At 45.8% G+C, this 13,994-nt stretch overlaps 1 protein-coding gene across 1 annotated transcript; it reads left to right on the forward strand.

Annotated features, from left to right (window-relative positions):
- The first annotated feature begins 911 nt into the window (after window positions 1-911).
- LOC6617365 (carboxylesterase 1E) lies at window positions 912-3,108 on the forward strand. Its single transcript, XM_002041654.2, has 2 exons — window positions 912-1,852; window positions 1,919-3,108. The coding sequence occupies exons 1-2, from the start codon at window positions 950-952 to the stop codon at window positions 3,050-3,052; spliced, it is 2,037 nt and encodes a 678-aa protein (XP_002041690.1). The 5' UTR covers window positions 912-949; the 3' UTR covers window positions 3,053-3,108.
- The last annotated feature ends 10,886 nt before the right edge of the window (window positions 3,109-13,994 follow it).

Consider the following 13,994-nt stretch of genomic DNA (forward strand, 5'->3'; position numbering starts at 1 on the left):
CCTGCGCCCTCCGCTCCTCTGTTTGGCTGTAAATATGCTGGAGAACATAATTCATCTGGCAAAAGATAATGCCGCACAGCTGCACTATGGACTCATATGGCCAACCGCTGCTCCCCTCGCCCATCTCCCAAAAGTCGCATTTACAGACAATGACCGCTGGCGGCTTTAAAGTCTCATTATTATTTCGCTCATGCAATTGAATTTCAGCGAACATCGGAAGCATCAACAATGCGATGGGAAAACCAATCTGACCAGTTAGTTATTAAGAAATTTTATGGGGGATGGGGCGTTTATTCTGTCAAGAAATCTCACGTTGCTAGCTTAATAATAAAATAATTCAGCAAATTGTCTCCGATTAATTGCCTTTAAGCAAATCAAGAGATGAGCAGAGGCATCAATCATGGAAATAAGCAAAGTTGAATTCTTGGTAAGAAGAAATAAAACCTTAGTTGCAAACAGGTTATTGGATTGATGTGTAGTTACTAAGAAGGTAGGGTATCATGTTATTCGGATGCCTTGGTACGGAAATAAAGAGTTCATGCATTCAATACTTGAATACTTTTGGGATACACATAGCTTTACAAAGTGCTTGTTCGCTGAAAAGTTGACCGCAAATCCCCCGGCTAATTCCAGATTCGGGGTGACTCAGTGAACTATAACTGGCATGAAGTACGTGCTAAGAATGCCGGAGAAGCAAGCGCTGCCCCAAACATGGCCTTATCCAACTTATCCAACTGGAAGCACGCAAACAAGGCGGCCGCAAAAGTTTAGCTTTAGCTTTGTTTTTTATCATTTGTGATGCTATTTTTGAGCTGCTCATTATTTTTATTTTACTCCCGCTGTTATTTATCGCCAAGCTGAGCAAGTAGCCGGCCTCGCTTTTGAGCTGGGGATCCGATTATAGTGGCAGTCAGAGCTCAGTTCCCAGTTGACAATCGAGCGAGGCGAAATGCAATCTCAGCTGAAGCGGAACACTTTGCTGCTACTGCTAGTTTCTGTAGTGATCTTGGCCAGCTGCGAGTCTGGCGGTGATGCACACGTTCGGGTGAAGCGGATAGTGGGTGGCAAGCAGTCGAAGGCGCCGCCCGTCGATGATCCCGTGATCTTCGCGAGACTCTTCGATCGCGATGCGCGAGTGGAGGGATTCCGGAATCCCAGCACGGGCATCTACTCGTTCCTGGGAATGCACTACGCGGAGCCACCTGTTGGTCCCCTGAGATACTCCAGACCGGTGTACAAAAGGCTGGCTGGTGACTTCAATGCCACCAAGCATGGCCCACCTTGTATACAGCCGCATCCGCAGTTTCCCCAGAGGATTATCGGCGATGAGGATTGCCTGCTGCTGAACATATACACACCGCAAATGCCGGATGAGAGCACGGGGCTGCCAGTGTTCGTTTGGATCCACCCGGGTGGCTATCGATATGGATCGGCGGCTCAGTACGATGCCACGCCCATGGCCCAAAGGGGCGCAATCGTGGTGGCTCCTCAGTATCGCCTGGGATCACTGGGAATAATGGGGGATGGCACCAAGCAGTTCGATGGCAACCTGGCCATGTTCGACTTGGCCGCAGCTCTTCGTTGGGTCACCGATTACATCTCCTACTTCGGAGGCAATCCCAAGCAGGTCCAGGCCATAGGCCACGGATCCGGAGCAGCCAGTGCTATGTATCTATCGATGTCGCCGACATCGCGGAGTGCTGGCGATGTTCACGGAGTGGTGGCCATGTCGGGAACCGCTCTCTCTCAGTATGCCATGGACAAGGAACCTGTTCAGAGCGTCCAGGAAGTGGCCAAAATCAATGGCTGCCCCACAGGAAACGAGCTGGAAATCGTCAATTGCTTAAGGAGCGTAAGTTTATATAGTATAAATGTTTATATGGATCTAAGATAGAAATTATTTGTCTGTTACTTATAGAAAAGTGCTGAGGACATAATCAAGAACGATGATAAAGTTCAAACGGAGCGTTTGGCAGGACGTGCCCTGGTCAAAGGACTAACTGGAAACGTGGGCTTCCAGCCTCACATCGAAAGCGAGGACGATGGTAGGGCACTCCCCAGCTTGATAGTTGGAGAACCGGAGCAGCAGCTGAAGAGCAGTAACTTCTCGGGGATTCCCCTGCTCACTGGCGTCACCAAGCACGAGACAGCGAATTCCGTCACTGTGGAAACGATAGAAAAGGTCTTTGGATCGGCGGAGCAGTTCCTGGGATCTCTAAGTGATTCCCTAAACAAATTGACGAGTTTTCTGAAAATCGACAAGCTAACCGGTCAGATCGCCAAGCCGGAACTGCCGGGCCTCACGAGTGTCCTCACTCCCACTCTCCAGGACGTTTGGAAGGTGCCGCAGGCGCTGAATGTGGATCAAGTGCTGTCCAAGGTGGTGGAGTCCACGACCGACGTGCTGTTCAACCTTCCGGCTGTTCTGACCACCCAGGTTTGGTCCAAGCTAGCTCCAGCCTTCATGTACAGCTTCGAGTACAATGGCACCAAGTCGAAGGGAATAAACTTCCTGAAGGGTCTGCCTATCGTCTCGGAAACAGCCAACGATAAGCCGGAAACGGTGGGTCATGGTGATGAGATCGGCTACATGTTCGATGCAAATGACATATTCGGGAATCCCATGGAGGAGACTCGTTTGACCAGCGCCGAGGATCTCAAAGTGCGCAACAACCTCATCGATCTGTTGGTCAAGTTTGCCAATAAGGACAAGGAAGAAGGCGGAAAGAGTTCCATTTTCCAGAGTGTCACGGGAAAAGCCACGCCTTTTATCAAGATAGACACAAAACTGGAGACCTCCAATGATTTCCGCTTCTGCGAATTGTCCGTTCTGGGCGCTTCACTATCACCTCTGAGTTCCACCAGCTGTGCGGGATTGGGTAATTTGCTGGGCCAACTTGGAAACCTAGGAGGCGGATTGGGAGGAACCCTGGGAGGAGTGGGAGGCAGCCTGGGAGGAGTGGGCAGCAAACTGGGATTGGGTGGCAATGGAGGAGGTGGTAATCGGGGCATAAAACCGGGTGGTGGTGGTCTCGGTCTTGGAATTCTATAGGTATAGTGTTACCTCTATCACATTGGAATAATAAACGAGAATATTGTAATCCATAATCTATATGCATGACGCACTAGTCAGACAACTTGTCCAGAGTGCAAGGTTAATCATTTATTTATCTGCCGCATAAGCGCTCGTAAGGTTTCCCTTTCATTTCGAGTGCAGATTGGATAAATCCGGCTGGTTCTATTGATTTAAGCTGTAGCCATGACTGGTCGCTCAATTAGCAGAGCTCTGTGCCGGCTCACTGCCTGCCGCACTAATCTTCCTATTGACTTTGGTTGGCCCCTCCAAAAACACCGACCCCTGAAACGACACCCATGGCATCCAAAGCCACAACTGAAAAGCGGCGATAAGCAAATTTCCGGCGCGCAAAATTTAAACAAAGAGAGAGAAATTTGTTAGATGAATGGATGGACGGGTGCGGAGGAGGGAGGAGCTGGGGGTTGGATGGAAGTTGTGGCCACCAGGCAGTTTTATAACTTGTGCCCAGATCTTAGCCCGAGAGCCTTCTGCATAATGTTGATGATGGTTGGCACTGGCAACAGTGCAAACAATGGGCATAAGCCCCAGCCGACGAGGATGGGGAATGGGCTGGCTGGGAATGGGGGCAGGAGATCCGAGTTGCCGTGACGCCTTTGTGCAAATTCCCGGCAAGCGTTGAACTATGACCAAAAATGCCAAAGCCAAGCCAGAGCCAAAGTCGAAAGCCGAAACCAAAGCCGGCTTATGGCGTCGGAGCTCCAGCCTTGTTCCCGGCCAGCTCCATTGCCCACTCCACCGTGGGGTTTTGCTGCCAAGTGACGATATTATTAATATTATTAAAACTAATTTCATGAATTTGAATCATTATCCACTCTGATGAAAGAGCAGTTGGGGCTGACTGTCTTTTGAAGCCACTGAGGAAGGGAGATGATAATTCTTCAAGAATTTTTTAGAATTAAATTTCAATGACTAGGAAAGAAAGAGTTTAAACCTATTCTTGGGCAGTTGCAATTGCGAAACTTTGATATATTAATCATCCGACCCGATGTCCCGGCAATTACGACATCTGGGCGCAGAGCATTTCCAGCGGAGCGAGAAAAACTTTACAATTAATTAGGCAACAGATGATGAACGATGATTATAGTTGGCGAAGCAGTCGTAAATGGAAGATGTCTCCATTTGTCTGGTCAGGGATTTAATGGCGACCATAAAGGCATTACGGCTGCGGAGTCCGGAGAACACAGGTCTGCGAATAACAAATGATTATACGACGATGAAGATCAAAGCCGAGTGCGGGCTCTCCCCACCCGTTTAACTGCCATAATCACCCTCTGCAGCGGATTCATTTCAGGACTTCTCTTCATTACGAGCCAGTTTACCTGGACGAGCTTCAATTGGCATAAATCAGAGGCCTTTTATGGCTAAAGTGTCGTCCAATTTCGGAAAGTTTTCCCCGCCCTGGGAAAGTGCGGGGCGGGGCGCTAGTTTCCCAACCAGCTTCGATGGTTGTGGGGCAATTTTTCTTCATTAATGCGTAGTTACGCAATTTCCGTATACAAAAAGTTTTCCACTCTTTGCGTTAATTTTGGCCAATTCAGACGCAGCACCAGCTGAAAATGCACACCCCAGCATCCAGCTCCCCCACTTTTCCTCGTCCACATGCCACCCCTTCAAGGATCATCATTCTGGTTTTTGTGGTCGTGCCCGGCCTATTTCGAGTCTTTTGCCGAAATTAGATCCGCCCCTCGATTTATATTGTCATTTCGTGCGTTTCGATTGTGTAAAGCAATTTCCCCCAGAAAAGTCGCAGAGATGGATGTGGGCAGGGGATTCCCCACCACACACACACACACATAGATTCGGTTGAGTTCTAGTCCTGTCTGTGCGGCTGGTTTTCGGCTTAGCTATTCCATCAAGTTACGCCATTGCGGCGTGTCCTGGCACATCCTGCTGCTCCTCCTCCTCCACCAAAAATGGAAATGTTGACTGCAATACAATTGTAATTCCCCCCACCATGTGTGTGCTTTGTGGCTCGGACCAAGGTGCATAAATTAGGCCAGTCATTTACTGTTAATAGCAGTTGGCAGCAGCAGTAGCAGCTGCTCCAGTTGCCCAATGTTGTGTACTTTCCAAATTACTTTGCGTTTGCCAACTTTGACCCCAGTGGATTGGCAGCTCTGGCAGATTTCGGCTTTGAGCCAACATTTTTAGGTGAGCAAGGAATTTCAATTTGGCCTAATCCTTTCAGTGGCTATTTCGACTCAAATACTAAAACTACTAGTAATCCTTGATATTTAAACAAAGGTAATTTGAATTTATTCGGTATTATATTTCGTGGGGCTTAACATCCTATCCATTTAATGCAGTTAATCCTAATTGATGTGCGCTGCCGTGGACTGAATGTTTGGGGGTAAAACTATAATTTCGGCTTTCAATAGGCGCTATGGCCGAATTCAGAGCAACAATTGGTCTAATCCAAATAATGGAATTTTGAAGCCGATGCTTCTGGCAGACCGAGCTTCAATTTCCGAGTGCCATCCTCCACAGGCCCAGCTCCTCCCACTCTATTCGGCTGACTGTCCATCAGTTTCGATTTGAATGAGCTGCAGGATGTGGATGGGAATGGGAATGAGGGTCGAGCCGACCATGAGTGCTGTCAGCCTCAATTTTTGGCCAGCCACTTGGCCATTGTTCGAATTTTGACATAAGCAAAAATCCCAGCTCAATCCCCCCATCCAGCTTTTCTCCCCATCGGATATGTGCACTGCAAGAGCATGTGATTTTTTATAAGTGTAATAGGATTAGACTGCTACTGCTCGTAAAAAATGAAATTAATGTAAAGGCGGTGGAAGGTATGCCGTATTTAATTTTGAATATTAACTTCTTTATGATTTCCTGCTTATTTTCAAAGAATACTATTACTCTAGTACCCTCAACATTTTCTCGCAGTGCTCGTCTAAACATAATGCTCGGATTATGAGCTGCGCTTCGACTACGTCAATTGCAGTCCAGTCAAATTCAGAAGCGTCCTGTTCACTTGATTCACTCGATTCACTCGCATTCAGATGCGTTTGGACAGAATTGAGTGAGTTGCTCGAAGGGCTGCGGTGGGCCTCGTTCTTGGCGTCTCTCTAATTAAAATTGATTACCATAATTTGGGGTATTGATTGGCCTCGAACACGCACAATGACCAAGCCGAGGAGCCCGCAATTCTCACCCATTCCGGCTGTTAACAGTTTTGACCCGCGATGTCTTTGTTTTGTACCCGACACCTTTTGCTGGTTCGCCCATCCAACTATTAATTAGCCGCACGCAATTGGTCGGGTCGGGCTTATTGATTACCTGGCCATAAGTTTTCTGGCCAGGAGAGGTGTGGTGGATTCCTGGCCATCCTGGCTTCGATGTCACATGTGCCTGTGTGTGTGTGCGTGTGGAAGGGGTAGCCTTATGACTTATTTACGCCGCTGATTGTTTCTGACATCTGTTGTAATTGACACTTTTCGCAAGGTTCTCTAATGGACGCAGAGGCGCAACCAGACCGCAAAAGCCACTGTCAGACCGCAATCTCTTCGATGGCCCCCATCCATTCCATCCGGCGATCCATCAACATTCTATTCTACCCCATCGAAGACATCCCTAATGGCTGCCAAGTGAGTTTCTAGTTGCTCTGTTTGCAAAATATCCAATTACATTTGCATTTGATTATTATAGTTCGAAGCCATGTAATATTTATCAACTTGATATATTCAACTAATAAATAAATGCGCCGTATCAAGCTACGCCATGCGAATATTTTATGCCATTTTACATGGGCTGCATTGTACTGAAACCTTTTATATTTACATGTTCACCTGAGCAAAACTACCTTTGAAATGTGTATAAAACATAATAAATACCTCTCACATATTCAGCACCATTTAAAGGCAGTTCCAGCATTTTTCACACCATCTGCCTGCGGGTATCTTGGCGAAAGAGTTCATTAGAAAGTACGTATCCTGCATCCTGCATCCCTGCACGTCGGCAGCAGTGCCTTAATCTAGTCGGGAATATAAATTTAAAATTACATTACGTCTATGTCGCAGGAGTGGGTATGTGTGTTTGCCGGGTGGTTTCGGGTGGATGCTGATGCTGGATGCCATGACAGCACGACAAGCCGGCATCCTCCGCTGGAAATCAACGCCAAATGTGAGTTGCTTTTACAAGCGCCGCGGGTGCCTTCTGACAAGGAGTGGGTCCTGGTCCTCCTCCTCTCCAGATGGGAATCCGAATCCGGTGCCATGCCAACCCGCAACCCGTACTCCGTGTGGCTGCTCGGGCGCCAAGTGCATTGGAATGTGTGGCAGCTGCAATTGTGCGGCAATAAATTATTGTGCAACACGCAGACATCACAAGAGGGGGCAACTCCCGCTGAACTGAACTCCAACCAAACCCAAACCCAAGTCCAAACCCCCCAACGCATACCCTCGCAGCTGAGTGACTGGCAGGCGGCATGGTAATGAATGCTACGAAAATTTTTAACAATTTTTTAACTTAAAAATTACGACAGCGCTGACAATTTGCCATAAAAAGCGACGGCATTCGAGGACTACGGAATGGCGGAGGCTGTCTGACTTTAGTGCTGACTCCACAGTGACTCTTATTTGTGGGAGCACGGGGCGTATACGTCTTCTCCTCATCTCATTCCGCCCAAAAGAGTTGCACTTCAAATGGAAATTCTGACTAGAGATGACTGAGTAACGGGTATAACTGATTAAAAATATCGCACAAAAATATATATATTTATTTTAGATAAGTAATCACATCCACTAAAAATTGTATACACTTTAATATTTAAACCAATGAATTTGGGAATTTTTCAACACTTTTTTTTAATAATATCAAAGTGCTTTTTAAAACCAGTTTCCTTGCTACTTTTTCATCTCAAAGTTTCACAATACTATTAATGCCCGTCAGCTCCGTTGGCATTTTTGCTTTTGTTACACCCATTTGGGTACCTTGAATTTGTCTGAGTGTGTGTGTGAGTGCTGCCTGCATGTGTGTGTGTCTGTGTGAGCCTGCAATATTTTACTTTGCAAATGGGGAGGTTAAGGCTCATTTGTCAAACGTCACGACTTGATGATGCAATTGTTGTTTGTGCCACGCATGTTGTCATTTGGTTTGCATGCAGATTTATGCCCCAGCCAAGTTTATTTAAATATTCCTTTATTTAATGCCCTCGAACACTTGTTCCTTTGGCCGTTCTTTCCGCGTTAATGCTGTGATCTGCCCATTTATGGCTTATTTATGCACGCTTTAAAAACAAAACCCTGTCAACTGTCAGTTGGCGTTTTGATTGACAAGAGCCTTTTACCTGTTTCGGGTCAACAGTGCTTCCTCCTTAAGTAAACATATCGTATTACGACCCCATCCAGAGCTATTTTCATAGGGGTTAGTTGCCGAGGAATAACACTTAAAGATGTGGGTGGTGGTTCTGGGATTCCACCCCCGGTGAACCAATGACAATTTATGCGTTTTTAAAGAGCCTGGTTCTATTTTCCATTTTCCACCCCTGGAAAATCTTGTTTATCTTTTCGTTTTTTCAGTTAACGGTCGCTTGCATTTTCGTGGGTGCCCTGAGAAAATATTATTCTTTAATTTCTGCGCTATTGCATTTTCCTCCCTTTGCTGTTTTTGCACTTTTTGGTACCTTTGATGCAGCCGACTCGCTGGCAGCCAAAAGGCATAAATTCACAATGGTTAGGACGGAGACAGATTTACCTTCCGAAAGTTCTCCTCATCTTTCTGGCCAAAAACTTTGCAATTGGTTCCTACTCCTTTGCATCTCGTTTTCTTTTCTCCTCTCGATTCCTGCGAATCGCATCGCTTACAGAAATCGTTGCACAAAGTTTGGGGCGCCACACAACTAACTTTGATGCATAAACTTCTGCCTTGCCAGCCGTGGAATGAATGGAATATTTTCCTCTCTACTTTCCTGCCTTTTTTTCTGGCATCTCAAGCTGTTTAATTGTCAGGCGAATTTCGCCTGGTTCATTGAATTCAAAGTAAACTTTGTGGGCGATTGCGGTGGCTAACAAAAAAAGGGAAATTAAGTGTATACCTGACTGGAAATTATATTGCTGAAAATTGGTTTCCAATGCTTTTTACCTTCCTTGATGAGCCTTTCCTCCAAGACCACTTTCATAATGCAGCTTTGCCTGAAATCCCGCTGAAAATGCATTTCAGGACCACTTAATGCGGATCCTGTCAGGACTAAGACCCGCTAAGCCCAATGCTGAAAGGGGAGCCAACTTTACCAAGGAATCCTTGTAGCTCCGCGAGGACGTGTAAATATTTTGCCAAGTCTGTTCGGATGGGCATTAATCATATTAAACAGAGGCAGGCGTCAGACGACGGCGGGATTTTCTTTTGTTCCGCTTATATGCGTGTGTGTGTGTGAGGGGGGTGGGGTGCCACACAGTGCGTATGATTATTACCACTATTATTAATATTATCATGTGCTCGCTCGTGGGCTCGACTTGGCGCCCGGAGGTTGTTTTTGCGGAATTCGTACGAGGTCCTGGCAAGGGGGCATCGTCATTGCAATTATTTACAAAATCAGAGCACGTCCTGGCTCTGCTTTTATGCGATTACGTGTGTGTGAGTGTGGTGTGTGCACTAAAATGCCTCGAGCCGAATCGCTTATTACGCCACCGAAAGAGATAGCAGGCGGGCGGGAGCGGGACGGGGAGAGACACGGTTGTTGACAGGCTGCTTTTCGCCAATATAAGGTAGCAGGAGCTCTTCGAGATCGGCCTGGCATATTTTTATGTGTTCCCAACTTGGCTGCTGGTCGTAAACATATATTTTTATTCGGGAGTATCCTGCGATTTTTATCGGCTAACTAAGCCAGCCATTTGTTGGATTAGTTAATTGGAAAAGGACGTGTTTCCTTCAAAGCGAATGCTGTTGCATCAAAGATAATCTAGAGTAGTAAAGGTTAGGTTCACCAAAGAACCAATACAACATTATTCATTTTAATATTTAGGATCTTGAGATAATTTAATTTATTGATGAATATAAACTGGCACATGATGATGGACCCTACAAAGTACCCAATTTATTACCTGCAATTTCGTTAGAATGTATTGTCACCCGCAGAGAACCTTTCAATTACACAATGCAGGAGTGCTAAAACTTTTTGGAAACAATTACTTCAAGTGCTGGAAATTGCCAGCCAACTCATTTTTAGACGAATGTACGTAATAAGCCACTTTCCTTAATGACGAGACGTTTTCAGATCCTCAGACGGAACTTTTTAATTTCCCAGTTTGCCCATCCGGCCACCATTAGCATATAGACAGTGGATTCGAGGATTCTTGGATTCCAGTCCCGGCGAGAGTGCAGCCATAAAGAAAACTTTTGATGCCCCTTCCACACGCCCTTATTGTTAAGCCACGCATGCCCCCGTGCAACATCCATTTGCGCCCCAAACTCTTTATGGCATGGGGCTGCCTATAGGTCTGGTCCCCCATCCGGAGCCGTAACTTTGCGGCAGTGGTTTTAATTTAAATTGACAACATCAAGCAGTTAAGTACTTGCAGCGACATTTTAATAGCTTGTAAGCCCCACGAGTACCCAAAACTTCCCTTCAGCCAAGCTCAGCCAACCCACCAAACCGATCCGGACACCTTCCCCGCCAGAAACCCCCTTTGTCCGGATGCCACGTCAAGCTAAAGAAAACAAATACAACGGACGCTTATTTACATATTCCCAAACGTAAATACGCGCCATTTTTATTTGCTCCACCTTTTCATACATTTTTTCTTGCTTTTTTTAACGCGTATTCGGGCACTCAGCAAGTCTTTGCGGGGTTTTTTTCATACCCTACACATGCGTGGGGTTAAAGGTTAAAGCTAGCAATAAAAAGATATTACATCTTGTTGGAAAATATAATTATAATTATATATAAAGAGATCTATGTAGAGAATTCATGTATTAAACAATAATTAATTTAATTATTGCTTTAATTATACTTATTTTATTCGTACCTTACGTTCCAGGCTAAGTCTCCATTTAAGCTATACAATTTTACAGGATATCCCCCGTCGATTGACTTGCACGCTGTCCTTGCCTTCCATTTGATTTCGTCCTTTTTCTGGTCGTTTTTAAGAAGGAATTTGCATAAAGTGAAAACAAGCATTTTAATTTCGCTCGCCGTAGCAAAAATGAAATGTGCGACAGCATATACGGAGCGGTAGTAAACGCTGCCGTTTACCGCCCCCTCCCCTCGCTGCTCCAGGCCCCCAAAAGTCCCCAGAGCGATGAAAAGTTTTGCCAGTGGAAAAAAAGGTGAGCTGGGGGGCGACAGTCGTAATTGTCGAGGACCAGTCAAAGGGAGATGTCCTGGCAGATGGAGCGGGAAAAAGCGCAATGCCAGCAGACAAAAACAAACCAATTTAAATTAGACGACCCCCGCTGGGTGGATCTTTCACGTTTTGCTTCGGCTTGGGGCCAAAGTGTTGAAAACTTTTGGCATCAACTTTTGACATTTGCAGTGCACTAAATGGAAATGCTGGTCGGGATTAGGCAAAGTGTCCGAGTCCGAGAGTCGGCGGGAGCAATGATAAATGTCTGTTCTGCTGTTTGGCTCTTATAAAAATAATACACCTAGAACAATTGCATAGAAATCAGTGGGTTTTGAAAGCCAAAAAGGATTTTAGCAAGTACATTCACACCCACTCCAATTTTCCACAGTGCCTGAGGTAACATTATGAAAACAATTCCTGGACTGTCCCGTTCCCATCTCTCGATTGGGACTCCCCATTTGAAATGGGGCACATGCCACGCTGGCAGTTTAATATAATTTAAACCTAAACACATACCACTGCAGACAGCACACCACACACTCACAGTTCGCCAGGACGAGTCCTGTGAGTTGGGGTTTGTCAAGTAGCTGCCGCGTCTGCCATTTGACGCTCGGTCCCATAAATTACCAGACACTTGGCAGGGACCGTAAACGTACGGGGATATCCTGACCGAAGGCATCTTCACATTTCTGGTTAGTCATTTGCCTGCTCCGCTGGCCCCTTCCAATGCTTCTAAACACAAAAACAAAACTATTAAGTGGGCATAAAACTGGCTACGCTACGGTCTGTGTCCATGGGCATTTCGCCCACAGAGGAGGCTCAAGGACCTCTTCTGGATTCTCCGGGAGGCGGGGACAGTTGATGTTTGTTGTTACTGCGGAACAACCCTCGGCCTAATGGAATATGCAAAAACATTCCGGCAGATATAAAACAGGCAAAGAGGCTTAATAAATCCCAAAGATCCTCCTCTTAGGCGAATGTCTGTGCTCGTGGGCGGATCATAAAACTAAACATTTCGCAGAGAACTTCGAGCTATTGAGTGTGGGCGGTGGAGGATTACTGGAAGATTTATACGTGGATATTTCTATAAATTTTGATGTTTACTTGGACTAATTATGTGTTCATTAACTTGACGCACCAACAGCTTTCATGCACTCTTGCCGCTCATTTAAATTCAGCTGCAAGTGCACTGCAAAGGAGTATTTATTGGTTTTTTGGCATTGATTTCAATAAATTTGCATTTAATTGATCGAACTCGTGTTTTTTTGTGGGCCAATTCAGTGCGCTAATTGACAAAACCGAGCGAAAACAAATGAGATGGCGTGGTATTGCATGTGCAATGAGCCAAGTTTTTAATTGGATGAACCGGGGATGCTCCTGCCCTCGAAAGCCCATCAATTGGAAAGCAAGAACAACTTGGCCACCTTTCTGGCGAACTGTATTTGCCCTCCGTTATCCAGACATTGTCAAGTGCAAAGTTTGTTCTTAGGCTGGTGGCAATGGCATCTCCTGGGATTTTAGCACCGCTCGAGTGGAGTCGTCCTGTCTTGAGCGGGGAATCCTTGGATTCGGGGGTTGTGCATTTAGCTGCTGGAGAAGGCAGCAGTGGGCAGGGGTAGCTCAAATGTCAAGGATGCGCCATGCACGGGGGTTGGCCGGGTCTAAAAAGTCAATCACAATTCCCAGTGCAATCACGGCACGCGTATTAATATTTAAAGAGGTCATCGGAATTGGTTTCTCTGTCTTTGAGCCACTTATTGCCGGGAAAGTGTGCGGAGTTTCAGATAAGACGTAGCAATTTGTGGCCTGCAATATTTTCCACTTATTTGGCGATTTGTTGCAGTTAAGTGGCAGCGGCATCAACCCCCAGATGTTCCCATCCAGACGTATTTTATGTCTGGCAATTTTCTTGGCGCTCCCCCTTTTTTTATGATTTGTCTAAGATTTCGCTTTCATTGTGACCAGGTTGTTGCATCTTTAATGCCAGGTCCCGGATTGATTTCGCATTTGCATGCGCTCCGATTCTCCACCTTTTATTTATGATTTTACGCCAGGATATGCATCTTGTGGATTCACAATGACAGCCACTGTCTGCTCGCCGTCTAGTCGCATAGCGAATGGCATGGAAAACTTGCCTTTTGGCTCTGGGGAAAAAGAGAGGCGATGCGAAGTGAAAACTTTCCCTTTTTGTCACTGTCTATTCAGCTCCCTCCGTTCCAAAGCATCCCTCCGCCGAACTTGGCGGCATTTCAATTACGTTTCCCTCGCAATCAATCACACTCAGAGTTGGAAAAGCTCTCCTCCACATCCTGGCAACCAGAGAGTGGAAAAATACTTTGCATTTCCCCTTCTCCCAGAATCCCAGTAAGTGATTTGCCCATTGATCATTTGTCTGAGCTATTGGACATTCCGATTTACTTCTGATTTGATTTGGGCGTTGTCAAATAGTGTCAGAGAATATGAATAATAATCTTAAATATAGTTAATTTTCTAGTTAGATATATTTATATTTATTCCTTACCAGATGTTTTTTGGGCCAACACTAATAAATCCCACTGGAATCCAGCACTTACCTCGTACAATTTTCTTATAATTTGTTATGCCAGTTGCTG

The sequence above is a fragment of the Drosophila sechellia genome, chromosome 2L (genome assembly GCF_004382195.2).
Source record: "Drosophila sechellia strain sech25 chromosome 2L, ASM438219v1, whole genome shotgun sequence".
Lineage (NCBI taxonomy): Eukaryota > Metazoa > Arthropoda > Insecta > Diptera > Drosophilidae > Drosophila > Drosophila sechellia.

What these genes read in the sequence shown, in the direction of transcription:
- LOC6617365 (XM_002041654.2), top strand. Translation starts at nt 950, where the DNA reads ATGCAATCTCAGCTGAAGCGGAACACTTTGCTGCTACTGCTAGTTTCT. An exon ending in TCGTCAATTGCTTAAGGAGC is followed by an intron (nt 1,853 to 1,918) that starts GTAAGTTTATAT and finishes TGTTACTTATAG; the next exon opens with AAAAGTGCTGAGGACATAAT.